Below are 16,109 nucleotides of genomic sequence, written 5' to 3' on the forward strand. Positions count from 1 at the left end.
GAGCGCTTGTGAAGTAGTCAGCAAACCGTGCAGTTCTTAGACTCATACCATTAATACACCTGCAAGACATGTCCTTAAGCTGTGCCTTTAATTGTGAACAGGACGATGTTTCATCACGACTGCAGGTGGTTTGATTATTTTGTCAGGGTTCATGAAGAATTCATTTGTGTGCAGTCTGTCATCATCTTCGTGATAATCACCACTAATGTTATGTCATACAATCTTATCATAACCTCAATGCTGAAATGATCAGATAGGATCTCTTCGAAAGGAATCTAGGTGTGCAGAAAAAATAAAAAGTGCCACTTTTTTCCTTCATGGAGCTTTCACTCTTGTGCTGACTACACTCAAAAAATGTTGCTGTATGTTTGAAATAGTACTTTGCTACAATTCATATTCATTACATCCACCTAAATGCAGATGTTTGGCTTTTGGTCCTCACCTCACAGTATTTTGCAAACAAAGATAATATTTCTACAGCTATACTTTAACCAAACCAAAGTACATAAGCAACAGGGAAAGCAACAAAACAACTTTATTTGGCTGTAAAGTCCCAATTAAATTACTGTAATCTAGCTGATAAGGCTAAACCCCTGGATTGATAGAGAAGTATTCACGGTGGAAACATCAGATGCTGATCTTGAAATGACCCTGAGGGAGCAGAACAACAAAATCCCCTGAAAGATTGATGAGGATGGAGTTTTAGTGGACATATTTAGTGCCTCTTTGCAGAGGGCATATATATACTCACACACAATTGCTTCCCTAACTTGATAACAGGGCATTGAATTTATGTATCATTTATATTATACACATTTAAAGATGTCAGAGTAATGACTCCACCGCACCCTGAGGCTAAGAATGATCATATATTTTTAATATTTTGGCTTCTTGGCCCTAACTGTTTTAAAATGCATCCTGCTGAAGTTGTGTTTGGCAGTGTGCTGGGCCATCAGTCATCACCTGATGAAGATGGCTGATGCAAAGCTCACATGCGCCACAGTCATACAACAAAACTGCAGCGCAATTACACTGTTTTTAGTCACTCCTCCCAGATTAAGACCATCCTAAGAAACCATAAGAGCACCCCTAAAACTGCCAGGAATGTGTCTTGCTCAAGGACACTTCAGCGGTGTGGATGGTAGCAAAAACAGGGGCTTGAACCCAAATCCTCTGCCTAAATGGTGTCCTCTCCAACCTCTAGGCCACCCCCAACATTAGAGTTGGTAATAGCCAGGGGAAGCAGACAAGGAGGTGGGATGGAAGTTTGGTTACCAGGCCTAGAAATTACATTTTGGTGCTAACTCCAAGTTTCATCTGGTCTGACCTCAAAAGAGGCAGAGGCAGTATAGGGCCAAAGTAAACTGGGACCTGAGAAGCTGTGTCTGGGATGCCTGAGGAAAGGCAACAAACGTCAGTGTGCCCGCAGTTCTCACTGTCTAATGGCTGACTGACTAATCCCTGATATTCCTCCATGATCTAAACCTGCAGCCCTCTGTAGCAATAGAACACTGTGGCATTGTGTCCTCGCTCTTTAAGAGTCTGTGATTCATTTACTGGCAGCGTGTTTTGGATCCATGTACTGTGTATTTTTTCTCATCCTCAGTACTGTATTGAGCTTCATCATTTCAAGACCAAACTGGTTTCTTTGTGTGATTGGTTATGTAGAGGATTTGACTGTGTTAATTGTATAGCCATCAATCCACTGTTGCAAAGCAGGAATCCTACACTCAGATGAAACTTTATTTACTTATTTGAAGTGTCTTTTTATTGTTGTCAGGAATAAAGGATATAAGTGTTAGTAGTATCTCCAAGACTTGGAGTATTGGAGTTTGGCAGTATTTTGAAATTCCCTATTGATTACACTAGTTCTTTGTGCAGCACTGCTGTAAAATGCTGCAATAGTGCCCTCTGCTGGCAGAAACTAGGAATATTGTAATTGTGCTTAATCTCACACATGAAAGTAGATGTTTGAATAGTTTATTTTAAAATGTATGTTCTGACCATTCAATTCACTAACTTTATTTGTTTCATGTACAAATTTCTCACATTTCTATTTTACCTGGGCTAAAGAATGATTGCAGAATATTTTTTTTCTTAATTTAAAGATGCATAATTAATTCATGAATGGGGTTTAATTCTTTGCTTGTGTGTTTGGATAGCATCATCAGGTTTTATTTTAAAAACAAACACAATCTAATCACTTCTAATCATGTCTTTTTTTGGTTTGTTTGTTTGTTTCTTTATTTGTTTTAATTCAACAGTAAAAGCTTGTCATCTGATCCTCTCTGTTCTCTTTTCCTTCCAGGTCTGTTTGCTTTGGTGCCAGATCAGCGGTTCACAATGAAAGTGAAGAGATGAGCCCGCAGCGAGCAGCCCTGTCCCTGCAGTTCCTGCCCCTGGACGTTTACTGATTTATACAACCCTGAAGACGATGCCCCTGTCTCCCAGATACCACTTCTGAGGACCAGGCCTTCATAGCACGCATTGTGCACCATGGCAGGAGAGACTCAGCGAATGCATGCTGTCAAAGAGCTGGACGCTGAGTCCAAACTGCAGGATGAGGGGACGGCACTGGAACAGCAGAGTGACAAAACCACAAAGGAGTCTTCAGAGCACTTTTCCAGCACAGGCACTGAGGCCACAGCCAGCAGCAGAGGGGCCAAAGTTGAAAAAGTAGAGAAAGAAAGGGACTGTCCTCAGCAGCGTGAGGCTGTCATACGACCACAACAGGCAGGGAAGATTGACTTCAGGTCACTGCAGAACCGATCAAAATTTGCCACTGACAGGACTTGGTCAACTGGCAAAGGCAGCCCCCAGTCCCCGAGTGGAAAGGGCCGCAGCCGAGAGAAGGGGAAGCGGTCAGGAAAGACAGAGCGTGGCAACCCGCAGCAGCTGTACAGACTTAGCATTACAAATCCACGCTCCAACCCGACCATTGGTATTGCCTACCCACAGCAGAAGGTTTCGCCACCCAAGAAGTTGGAGACCAGTCGTGGCCCAGTTTCGGGCAGCTACAGATTCCACGTTCCCAGTATACCAGAGCGAGAGGCCGAACTACAGCAAGAAGAGCTCAACTATAGCCGCTGCTTCCAGGAGGCCTCCTCTAACCTTACCTCTGCAAGCTATACCTCACAGGCACTGGTTTCCTCAAGCGGAACATCATCCCACCCACATCCACCCCTGTCACAGCAGCAGCAGTCTGCCTCAATGGAGAACAACAGCACACAGCCCAGCAGCCAGCTGATCCTGGCTGACTTTCAGCTGAGTGGCTCTAATACATGGCAATCTCCTGAAAGGACTTTCAATGGTGCTAACTATGGGGTTTCATCACAAAAACCCACTGCCCTAACAGAAGCTAATAAGGCAAGTACTTTTGTGCCTGGTCCATTTCAATATGGATATCACTTTCTGGAAGAATCAACCTCTGACTCTTTTCCCTGTGAACAGAATCCCCAATCCCAAGACTTTACAGACTCCTCCCTTGGTTCTGTTCATGTGACTCACAACTCTTTCCCCTTTACACCTGGAGAAGGGCAAAACATTGCGCAGAACAGCACTCAGTTCAGTAATGAACAGCAGCCAGAGGATAGAAACTCTTATCCTCAACCCCCACAGTCACAGTTTATTCAAGGGGTAACATCTTCCATCCAGTGTCCGAGGAATCTGAGTGAGGACTCAGCCAGCAGTGACAGCTCTGGCTCCAGCTCACAGCAGTCAGAGCAGGGGAAGACTGCACTGCCTGAAAGCACAGACATTATTGGACAGGCAGACAGTAGGGATGCAGCCATCACCTCGGGGAGTAAGAGGAACTGTCACCCCAAAGACACAGCTGCCAACCAAAGAACACTCATTCAAGGGAGTGTGCGCCATGCGAGAAATATTTCACAAGGTCCAGGCTCCCAAATGCACTTTTCCAGCAAAACATTTAACAATCCTCCAGTCAGTAACATTCACACAGGCCCAATGCCCTTTGACAAAAACATCAATAATAAGGTTCTAAATAGGTTACCACACTCATGGGAGGGGCCAAATAAGACATATTCATCAGCTGATCAAAATGCAATTCAGTATACTGATATGAATGACAAGTTTCATTTTCAGAACCAGCCAGCAGTTGACCAAAGGCAAAATTCGTCTAAAAATAGCAGAATGCCCTGGCAGCAGATACGGCCAACCTCTGCCATGCCAAATCAAAACAGAATCGAGTTATCTAGGCAAATAAGCAGTCAAAAACTGGCTTATATGGTTTCCCCCTCTGACTGGCAGGATGATAGTAAGTCCCATAAACATAGCTCCCTGAAAACCCCCAGCTCATTTCAGAACAGCAGAACTAGTGATGGGTTTTCAAACCAAAGACAAGAGACTGTAAAACATAGCGGAAATACAGTCTCAACTTTTAAAGTAGAGATGAGCCATGCACAAGTATGTGAATCCAAAAGTAAGGCAGTGTATTTTGGACTCAACCAGTCTCTTCCAGCAGCATCATCAAGAAACTATAGCTATCCTCCATTGCAGGTCCCACCTATGGGACTTATGATGGTATCACCCTATGAATCTCCTTTGCCCTCACCAGTTCATAATCCTGCATCTAGTAGTACCTGCTCCTCCCTCTCCCCAGCATCCACCAGTCCTGTTAACATCAGCACAGAGGACAGTCAAATGTCAAAGTCAACCACACCGCACCCATTTTATCACCAGCCCCAAGCCAAAACACAATTGCCATCAGATCACCTGAGCTCCCACCCTCACCAGTTTCATTCTGATGCTCCACGAAACCTCCCTTATGCACCAGACAGAGCCAAAGACGACATGATGAGCTACGTGCAAAACAACGCAAATCCAAAGTCTACTATGGATGGAAACAAAGGTTTCATGGACAGTTTTGGGATGGAGCATCACCAGCCTCCACCACCATACTCTGCACATCAGCTGTTAGCGACCTCATTAGCCACAGCAAATCTGGACCAGTTAGATGTGCTTCTGACATGTAAGCAGTGTGATCAGAACTTCAACAACCTGGCTTCATTTCTGGGCCATAAGCAATACTGTGCTCAGCATGCATTTTCACAAAATGATGTCAAAGACATATCAAAGATGGAGGACGGCAGAAAGTTTCATGTGGAACCAGCAAAAGCAGTTTCATCAGGGTCTAATGTTTCGTTGTCAAGGTGCCCATCTGACCTTCACCTATCGCTGCTGGGCCTCAATAAAAATGGAGAGCTGATATCTGATGGTGAAACAAAAGGAGACAATAAGGATGATCCAATGAAACTCAACTTGTTCTCTGGTCCTGGTAACCTCCCTGTCCCTCTCCCTGAGCTGGAAATGGAGGATGCCAAATTAGACAGCCTAATCACAGAAGCCTTGAATGGACTGGGATATCAGTCAGACAATGCAGAGATAGATAGTAGCTTTATCGATGCATTTGCTGATGATGACCTCACCACTGTTAAAGCAACATCAAACAAGCAATGTCTGAAAACCAAAGAGTCCTTAATCTTTGAGAGCAAAAATAAACAAGCAGCAGATGATGACAGGTCTTTCACACAGGGAAAGTATTTTTATGACTCTGATGTTGAGAGCCCTGAGACAGATAAACAGTACACAGAAAGCAAACTTGAGAAAATATCTCTGAATTTGGAACAAGATGAGAAAATTAACATAAAAAAAGAAGTCTCTCATAAAAATTCAAGAATCGCCTCAAGGGAGAAGACGAGGGAACAAGACAGCAAAGTGAAAGAGGCAAGAAAGCTGTGCAAGAGTGAGGACGAAAACACAAGTACACAAAGGTTTCTCTTATCTAGCAAGTTCTCTGAGCGTTGTGGTGTTAAAAGCTTTCAGGACAGCTCTGCACTTCGAGGGTCAACGCCCTCACAGGCCTCCACATCTCCAACCTCAAGAGCTGCAGTTAAAGAGAGCAAGAGGAAAAGCACTGGAGGGGGTACCTGGAGCAAAGAACTTATTCACAAAATAGTTCAACAGAAAAATAAGCTCCATAAGCTCCACGTTAAAGGTACCAAAAACCTCCAGTTTTCTTTAGTGATGGAGAGACTGACTCCCACTGTACAGAACCCTGCATTTGGAGAATACGACTATGTCTCGGACTCAGATGACGAATGTGAGCCTGTAAAGATAGCAAGCCAAGGCCGGTTGAATCAAAGCAGCCGATGTAAATACACATACACCAAAGAATGCAAATGGCGAGCGAGGAGTGAGAGGGACCAGGCAGCATGGAGACATGAGTCGAAGGAGTGTTTTGAGATTAAAAAAAGCGAGGAGCTCTCTCTCTCACCTGAGAAACATGGTTCTCACCAGAGACTCAGGAGGAGGGGTAGCAGGTCATCCACAAGCAGTGAACTCAGCACATCTGTGAGTGTTTCAAGCGATGGTATCAATAGCCCCAAAAGCACTGACCGCACTGACTCAGACTGTGAGAAGAAGACAGGCATCAAAAGAAAAGAGTCTCCAGAGCAAAAAACCTGTGAAAGGTCCTCCCTGCAGAAGTTATGCAAAGAGTCCAGCACACTAGCACTGACGTTCACCAAATCTGTCAAGAAGTGTAATTCTGACAAAGCCATTCTATCTGATAATAATGACAGTACAGAGGATCCAAAGAAGTACCATTCAAATCAAGAGGCTGCTGACCCAGTGTCATCCTCACAAAAAGCAAAAGACACAAACAAAAACTCTGAAAAGAGCAGAAACTCTCATGCAAAATCAAGAGCAAAGCTTGTGTCTCCCAGAAAAGAAACTACCCCTACATTCAATTCAGACAGAAACACCCTTCAGAGAGCAGACAACCTGTGCCCCAAAGAAGATCCAGCACAGTGTAGCAGTCCAGATAACAAGCCACTACGGCTTGATTCACACTCTCCCACCATCAACAAAGAACCTGATTTCAATATTGACAGAAACACAAAGGGCAAAAGAAGAGAGGAGCCCCAAGCCACAAAGCCAGAACTATCAGACAGTACCACATTTGAAAAACAGAGTGACAGCGTCTGCATGGTGAAAGAGCCTATTACTTTAGTCAATGACCTAGACACACACAAGCCTGTGTCTCTTTGCACCTCTTTGATGGATGAGGTGTGCCTATCTCCAACTGAAAGCCAAGGTCCAATACAAAAAGATACACTTCACCTCATGCCCTACCCCCTGGATCAGGAACAGGGGCTCATGAAATCCCCGCTTTCATTTGACACCTCATCAATGTTTGGAGACCTCACAGGATTCGACAGTGGCCTATACTCAGATATGCCGATTCAGAAAGAGGGTTTCCATTCAATAGAGAATACAACTGATAAAAAGGAAGAGTTTGTATCATCCTTCTCTCCTTTTCTGGAACAAAGGGACTGGAACCTTATTGTTAGCCCTGTGCTACCAGATGAGATATCTCAGTACAAAGGCAACTCCGAGAAATCAAATGAAAAGAAACCACATTACAATCACGTTCCTTTGTCTCTGCCAGAAAAAATAATTGACTACAGTGCAAATCTCAACAGCTGCGCATCAGAAGATGAGCTAGAGATAAAAAGAATAGTGAATGAGCTTGAAAACCAGCTGCAGACAACTAAGATGGAAAGCCCATCCTTACTAGCTCAGGATGTCCCTAAGCAGCTGCAAATGAGCAAATTTTCACCTTTACGTTTGGGTAATGAGTCAGGGAGTGGAGGCTCTGCTCTGGATATGAGGTGCCCTGTGCAAACCATAGATGTACCAGTGACCAGTTTGCCCTCAGAGCCTTTCACTGAACCGTGGGCCAGTCCATTCCAGTTTGAGCTCATGAGTGGACACACCAGTCCCCACACTCCAATTCACAATGAACCAGGGGCACTTGAACATTTTACTGAGAAAGAAGACAATCCACCAAATTTGATCACCACAGCCTCACATGATGAGCATGCACAGCTCCACCACAAGCAGAAATCAGAGGAGAGAAACACTGAAAAAGGGACTCCTGTAGAAACTAAGGAGGAGATTTTAGAACAGAAGAGATATACAGAAAACCTCATGAAAAGCCTTGAGGTGATTTCAGATTCTATATTCAAAAAAGAACCCATTATATCAGAACATAAGGAGCCGAATGTCACCTCTCTCACAAGTCAACAACATCAAGAAATTGAATGTCAGGCAACTGATGCAGCTGAAAGAGAAGATCACGGTGAAAAGGAAGCAATTACTGGGAAGGAGAATATATTATCACCTCCAAGCATCAATGAGCGGAAGGACGATATTGAATTCGTTCTGAATGAGTCACAGTCATCTCACTCTAACAGTACTGACCCTGCAGTTGATGGAAACCATCCAATTTCATCGCAGCCAAGTGAGCCCACAGAAAACAACGATAGCAAGGCTGAGACTAAAGTCGCATCGGAGGAGGATATTGCTGAGAATAGTAATTTGATTGAGTCTGCTCACTGCTCCAATGTGGGCACACATGACCCACATGTGCTTGAGGAGTCCGGTGGGAATAGCAGTGAAGCAGACAACGTGAATCAGTTATTTAAAAACAATGGCGACAGTCCAACCACAGACAGCTGTGAAGAAGCAGGGGCAGTGAAGGGAAACACTGGTCAATCTGTTTGCCATCATTTATCACCAGCTCTACCTGGCAGCAGTCTAGACATTGGCGAGAAACTTCAGGATGTGATTCAAGCAGCACTCAAAGAACAATCTATTGATAACCATGATAATCCTGGCAATGTTTATTCATCACATGCTGATGAACTGAAAGCGGAGTGCTCAGACAGTGTAATCGAAGAAATAACTGTTGAAACAGCAGAACAGGATCATTTCATTGGATCTCCCAGAAACTGCAGCCCTGCTAAGACTTACATTACAAGTCCAACAATTGATATGTCTGTGGAGATAGTCACCACAGATAAGCCCTGCAGCCCAATACTGGTGGAAACCAACAGAGAGAGGACTAGTCACTACTCACCCACCCAAGACACCCAGTCCACAGAGGGACAAAGTAATCTGCTGATTCTTTCACAGTCTGATGGCCTCATTGACAGTCATTCCTGCAAAGTTTCTCCACTGAATGACTCATTAAAATGTGAAGCAGGCCTTGCCTTTGACACCATTCAGAAACAAGAAGTGATTTTAAATGTTCAGGACATCAAAGAGCACCTTCCTATTGATTTCATGGCAAGTCACCAAAACTCACCATGCAGAGAGGAGGCGGAAGAAAGTCATTGTCTTTTTCTACACACTGCCCCACCAGCCAGTCCTCTTTTACCAACCTCTCATCAAATACCGATGCACAAATGGGACATAGAAGAGGAGTCATGTCAGTCACAAAGCAAATGTAATAATGTGTCTGTTAACCAAGGCTCAATTCAAAATATGAACTCCCCCATGAGCAACGAAAACAGCAGTATCAGAGAAGCTTTAAGCAGTGGTGAAGAACTTACCACAACAGCTGTGATGGAGTATTCTTTGATAAGTCCACCTGCCCTGGACTTGGGAATCATGGTGTGTAAAATCCCCGGTTCTGAAACCACCACTCCCTCTCCGTTTCCGGTGACCAGCTCAGCAGAACCTCCCAAAGCATCAGACGGCCTTGAAAAGAGAGATCCAATGTATGAATTCAAGCTCAGTCCTCTCAACTACAACAGCATCTCAGATGAACCTCCACAACTGAATCAATATGACTACATACCGATTTCACCAGCCAATAAACCAGAAGAGAATCCAGACATTAAGCAGAGCCCCAGAGATGACTGTGGACCATGTGACCTCAACGTTAACCCTGCACTGATTTTTAACAAAACTGAAACAGACACAACAGTAACACTGAACTCAGATCCTGCAGCTGAACTGAATTTATCAGATGAACCACTGGTCCTTCAGCAGAGCATGAAATTCAAATGTTTTTCTCTGGGCCTCTCACCTAAAAACAAAAGCAAAGATTCCTCAGCTGATAATGTTAAGACAGATTTGGAGGTTTCTCATGATCCAGTTCTATCTGTTGAGCATTTACATATTCATGCAGACCTACTGAGAAAGGTTCAATCAGAGAATTTAGATTCTCATGAGGACTCTGCTGAGGACAGTACACTTCTCAGAAAAAAGATTTCAGATGGTCCGCCCACTCCTAAGCCACTCATCATCTGTGAAAATGAACAAATGCCTCTTCCACCAGACCAATCAGAGAAGCAACCAGCAATAGAGATTGGCCAGTGCTCAACGACACAGCAAGTACACAAGGAAATATCACAAAAAAAGACACAGAGCAACACTCAACAGGGTAAAGTGCTGTGTGAAATCTGCCTTATGTGTTTCAGGACTGTGCCAGGGTTAAAGAGGCATAAGGCCATGAAGCATTTGGTCAGAACTGAAAAACACATCGGCCCACAGAGCACAACATCAAGCCATCAGGGGAAAATGCTTATTTATGAAGCATCACAAACCACAGAGAAGGAACATAAAGATGATTCACAGACCTGTTACTCAACAAAAATAGATGGGCTGCCTGAGACAAGTAGCACTTTCATATCTAAAGCAGCAGAGACTGAGTCAGTCCTGGAGGAACTGGCAACTGAGACAAGTACAGTGGCAGTGGATGAAATAGGCCATCAAAACCCTCCGCTGCCAACAAAAGCAAAGAAGAGCAACAAAGCCAGAAAGAACAAAAACAGTGAGGTAAACATAAAGCCTGACCCTTTCCCTGATGAGTTTCTGAACATATTAAAAACAGACATACTTCAAGCTATAACTCCTGAATTCAAAAGCGGTGGACTACAAGAGCATAAATCTCCCGAGGACTATGTGAAGATCAATGACAGAACTGTTCCTGGAACAGAGAAATTCCCTCACCATGTTACTTCAAAGTCTGGTTTTGACAAAACACTCCGATCTCCAACAAAGGAGATAAATGTGCTTAATGAAACTGTGGAGCTAAATCAAACCACTGATATGGAAGGGATGAAACACACGAGCATGACAGAAATGGCAAATGTGGAAGTGTGTACAGATAATAATGTGGAAAGTGCTGTATCTATGGGCAAGGATATAATCAGAGAATGTGATGAGTCCAGAAAGGCTCCGTGCACCATGGAAGTGATGTGTGAACAGAAAGGATCAGAGGAGAGCCTCGCCGAAGAGATTCTCAGAAAAGTGGCAGCCGAGATAAAATGTGAGAAAAACAGTGGCCCTTCAGACGAGGTACATCCTCTCTCCTGTTTGAATTCTTCCACTCTCAGTCCTCCCGGCTTAAGTCCCGAGCTGAAGGCCTTACTTGACGATGACACCACATTCTCACAGCTGTTCCCCAGAGACGAGGAGGCAAAAAGGAAAAAGTGCCCCAGGGTGTACACCAAAAGAAACAAAAGACAGAGGCTATCGCCCGATTCAGATGCAACTCAGGACTACCCTGCAACAGAAACCTTCATGCAAAATAAAGATCAGTATGTGGAAAACCAAGCAGAGACATTCACTAACAATCACGCTAACCACTGTGAATATGAGACAATATCTATCGACGATGCCATCATGCTGAATATGTGCCACAACAGCACATTAAAGGCTGATGCCAAGCCATTGTCAGATGTTAAACAAAGTGATCAGCGGGATGTTCATGAGAACATTAAAGAGCTCGGCAACAGCCTCTTGAATCCCCTCGAGAACACCATTGATAAATCTACCATTGAACGGAATTGCTCCAGTGACTTCGATGGCTTTGATGCAGGCTCAGCGGTGATCTCTGACCCCAGCACCTGTAAAGCAGAAGTGCCGCCTGCACCCTGCCCACTACCCCTGCCCTCTGGCCCCTATACCGTAGAGCCATGTGTTGCAGAGAGTGTCCAAAACTTCCACAGCATTGACATCCAGAACATCAACACCACATTTCAACTTCCTGACATTCAGTTCTTTGACTCAAATAAAGATATCTCAGTGGCTCCTCCTCTTGCAACTGTTGATGTGGAGAACAGAGATGATGAAAAGTCAAAGAAAGTAACAGAGCGGCGAGGCAGGAAACGGCAAGATGGTCGAATAAAGGTCAAAGATAAGCAATATAAGTGCAAGGCGTGCTTCACTTGGTTCCTTACCCTAGGTGAGCTGAACTTTCACAAACTTTCCCACAACCCTTCTCCACCTCCAACCTGCTACATGTGTGTCCAGCGTAAGTTTAGCTCCAGAGAGCAACTGCGAGACCACCTGAGGGAGAAGCACGCGAAGAACAAGACAGGTATCTGGACCTGTGGAATGTGCTTGAAGGAGATATCAGATGTATGGATGTACAATGAGCATTTACGAGAACATGCCACTCAGTTTGCCCGGAGGGGTCAGACACAAGGCTCCATGTTAGGCATTCCAGGCTGCTTCATGCAAGAGACAGCCGTGAAGAACTTTATCACCTCAATCATGCAGCACCGCCCCAGCAAAGCCAACAGAGAGTCCAGCAAAGCCACTAAAGAACAGGAACAAGCTGTTGCTGCAGACAGCACTGCGGGAGATGGGAAAACCTCAGAGGGGGCTGAGGCAAAACTTCACAGAACTAAAAGCAGCAGTGGAGCAGGTGGGAAGCAGAGCACATTAACCCCGCTGGAGGTCCTCCACAAAACAGAGGCACCTAGAAGTGTGGAGATGCATCCCAACTGCAAAGACCCCTCAAGAGACTGCCACCACTGTGGGAAACAGTTCCCCAAACCATTCAAACTCCAGAGACATTTAGTGGTCCACAATTTGGAAAAGATTTTCCTGTGTCACAAATGCCCTGTCTCTTATCAGGAGGCACAGGAGCTAAAAAGCCACCTGAAGAGAGCACATGAGGAGGTGGATGAGCTGGATTCAAAACACACCACCCTCTACACCTGCGAGCTCTGTGCTGATGTCATGCATGTGATTAAAAAGTCCTTCATCTGCAGCACCTGTAACTATACTTTCTCTAAGAAGGAACAGTTTGATCGTCACATGGAAAAGCACCTGTCAGGGGGGAACAAAATTTTCAAATTCCGAGGTGTTCTCAGACCTGTCAAAGCATCAGCATCCAAAGAAGATGAATGTGATTCGCCTGCAAGTAAGAAGAGGAAAATTCTCTCTGACAGCCTGCAAGAAAATAGCTCAGACAGTGGCATCGCCAGCGTAAGCTCACTGCACTTAAATCAAAACTCTGAAACACAGTCTTCAAAAGCATCTGTGTCTACAGCGGACGACTCCACACAGACCATCGCAAATGAATACCGCAGTGACACAAACAATACAAATGTGAAGACTGAAGACATTGCCGAGGATTACTCTGAACTACTTGTAGAGCTGGAGAAATGTATTAATACGGGCTCTTCAGAGTCGGCTACACCCAAGAAAGAGGAAATTGACCCAAGCTCCTCACCTATTTTTGATAAAGAGAGTAATAGAAAATCAATCACTGAGCCATGTGATGTGAAAGAGGAGAATGAGTCAGTCTGCATTAGAGCAGAGACTACTTCATGGTCAGACTCGAAAGAGAGTAGTTGTGCAGCGGACGAGACTATTAAAACTAAGGAAGGCTCTGCTGAAGGTGACACAGCTGTGACTGAAGAAAAAAACGATTCACTTCCGCCTAGTGAGGACTCTTTTGTCAGCTCAAGAGAAAATCAAATCATTTCAAAGACACCTGAGTCAGCAAACCATGAATTAACTGCTGATGTGATGGACCAACAGCAGGATGACGAGCAGTGGCATCACACGTCAAAAGCTTCAAATCATGACAGCAAACAGCCGACTTTATCTCACGGTGCTGAGCAGGAAAGCAGCAGTCAGACGAAAGACAAAGATGCCTCAGCCAAACCAGCTGACAACACTAAAAACAGTACGACAGCTAGCAGCACAAGGGCTACAGAATCCACACCAGTCCTCCACTCCAAAGTTTCTCTGAACGCTTCAGCCTCAAATGAGGACAAAGAATCTGTGAGACCGCAGAAGAAGAGGAAAGACTTGAAATCCTCCCACATCCTGCAAAGGGTTTCCTCTCCAGCCACACAGGAGAACTTCGGTGTTGACTCCAGGGCAAAAAAGAAATTCCGCCCCAGCAAGTGTGCAAATCCCTCTCTACAAAGAAAGTCAGACGGGCCCAACGACTACCCTGTGCTATCCTCCGTACGGGACGATGTTGTTAGCAACAAAATCGTGTCTAAGTGCAAGACATCAAACACGGGTTTGCAGGCAAAAAGAAGCTTGCTTGATAGCTGTGCACACAAGAAAGCTGAGATTGTGACTCCTCTTAACGGGGACTACAAAGCCAAAAAGGGACCTCTGGGGCGGCCTTTGCATCCCCCTATTTCTAAAGTGTCTTCAGTTCCCATGAACAATTCTTTGAATAAATCCAGGCCAAAGCTAGGAGTTAGGTCAATGGAGAGCCATTCCTACCGGACAGCTGAGTCACAGAACCACCTCCTAAGCCAGCTGTTTGGCCAAAAACTCACAAGCTTTAAGATTCCTTTAAGGAAGGACACATCAGAATCTATTAACTGAGAGGGGCGATGGATCTGTGAATAAGGGACTGTAAATTTCACAGTTATAAATGTTTAAGACAATTCATTATGGTGAATGAGATTGCACAGCTCTTTTCTGTGAAATGCTATCTTTAAATACTTACGTAGTCACTTTATGTCTTCTTTGTACATGTGTTTTTATTACACAAATGTGAGGACAAGCAGCAGATATGAATTTTGGGTTAAAAATGATGCTTGTAGGGGAAATCGTTGAACTTTTTTTCTACTTTTCCTTTGTTGGATATTACCCATTTCAGAGATTATATTTCATTTACCTAAAGGAACGAAGAAAAGAATACTTGAAAATACAGTAAAATATTTTCTTCTAAGAAAAGCATGTTCATTTTGCATTCATAAGTCTTTCTGCAAAAGGACCAAATGACATCATAACTGACTTGGACTATTGTCTGTGCACCTTTCGTACATGCTTCCAACATATTCATTTTGTATTATTTTGTTAACTTTACTGTACTGCATTGACATTCATCATATTAGCCTTTTGTATAAATATTACCTGGTGCTACATTGTGTTTTGTTGTAATGTGAATGCCAATGTCCTCGGAAGGGAACATGAGATCTGTAGCAGTTACAGTACATACATCCAACTGTTTTTACTGGTTCTCTGTAGTTTATTAAAGATACTGTGTAAACCATCCAAGTACTTATGTAGGCTGATAGAAAATTAGGAAAGCCTCCATTGTATAAACTCAAGTGCATACAAGGACATGACAGTCCCAAGACCTGTATTCGGAGTTCTTCCCGTGCACTGATAAAACCACACACAAATCACAAACTCAATCATCTGTGTCTGTAACTCCAACTGTTTAATTATGAATAGTATTTACTAGGACAACAAAGGTGCTTTATCTTGTTTATACTGTATGTATCTTATATTGTATAATATTGTAGGTAGAATATTGTTTGGTGTAATGCTTCATGTCAAAGTTTTATTTTAATAATGTGCAAAAGAATCAGAGTGAGAAGTAAGGGAAATGCAGTGCCTCTTGCAAGTTGTAAAGTGGTTCACTAAGTGCCTCTTTTATAGTTGGTTATTAAAGATCTGTATTGGTCTCTCCTTGCTCTTTTCTTCCTTTGTTCATGACATGTTTTGCAAATGTTCCAACTTCCATCCCTGCGGACCGCAGCTGTCACCACATGCATCAAACACTGCAAGCAGTGGAAGCGGCTTGTGCCTGGAGGCAAAAACAGGTGCACGCACAACAAAGTCTGTCTTCATTTTTTTCTCTTCAGATCAGCACTTCAATGAGCTCACTCATCATATGCAAGATGGGCATAAATGCTTCTTTACCACAGGGAAACATTCAATAGGAGACAGTTACATTTATCCAACCATATGTTAGTCTCCAGGAGCACCGTCGAGCAGGCAGCGAGGAGCTCTCACTTCTGTCATGCTTCTGTCATGTTGCTCTCTCACCACGTGTAAAATGGCTTCTATTCCTACGCGAACACTTTTCATCATCACATAGGAATAAAAAGCCATAGTACACAGAGGCATAAATGTAGAAACACCCAGAGAGGAGGAAGGAAAGCCTGAGAAAACGGGCTGTAAGGGAAGCAGGGAGGATGATAGATTGTGTTAGAGAGTAAAAGTAGACAGAGAGGAAAGAA

The 16,109-nt window shown here is 43.9% G+C and overlaps 1 protein-coding gene across 1 annotated transcript; it reads left to right on the top strand.

Annotated features, from left to right (window-relative positions):
* The first annotated feature begins 2,496 nt into the window (after positions 1-2,496).
* On the top strand, positions 2,497-15,907 carry znf469 (zinc finger protein 469). The gene has a single exon (XM_076732477.1). The coding sequence runs from the start codon at positions 2,497-2,499 to the stop codon at positions 14,458-14,460; it is 11,964 nt and encodes a 3,987-aa protein (XP_076588592.1). The 3' UTR covers positions 14,461-15,907.
* The last annotated feature ends 202 nt before the right edge of the window (positions 15,908-16,109 follow it).

This window comes from Chaetodon auriga, chromosome 6 (assembly GCF_051107435.1).
Source record: "Chaetodon auriga isolate fChaAug3 chromosome 6, fChaAug3.hap1, whole genome shotgun sequence".
NCBI classification, from domain to species: Eukaryota; Metazoa; Chordata; class Actinopteri; order Chaetodontiformes; family Chaetodontidae; genus Chaetodon; species Chaetodon auriga.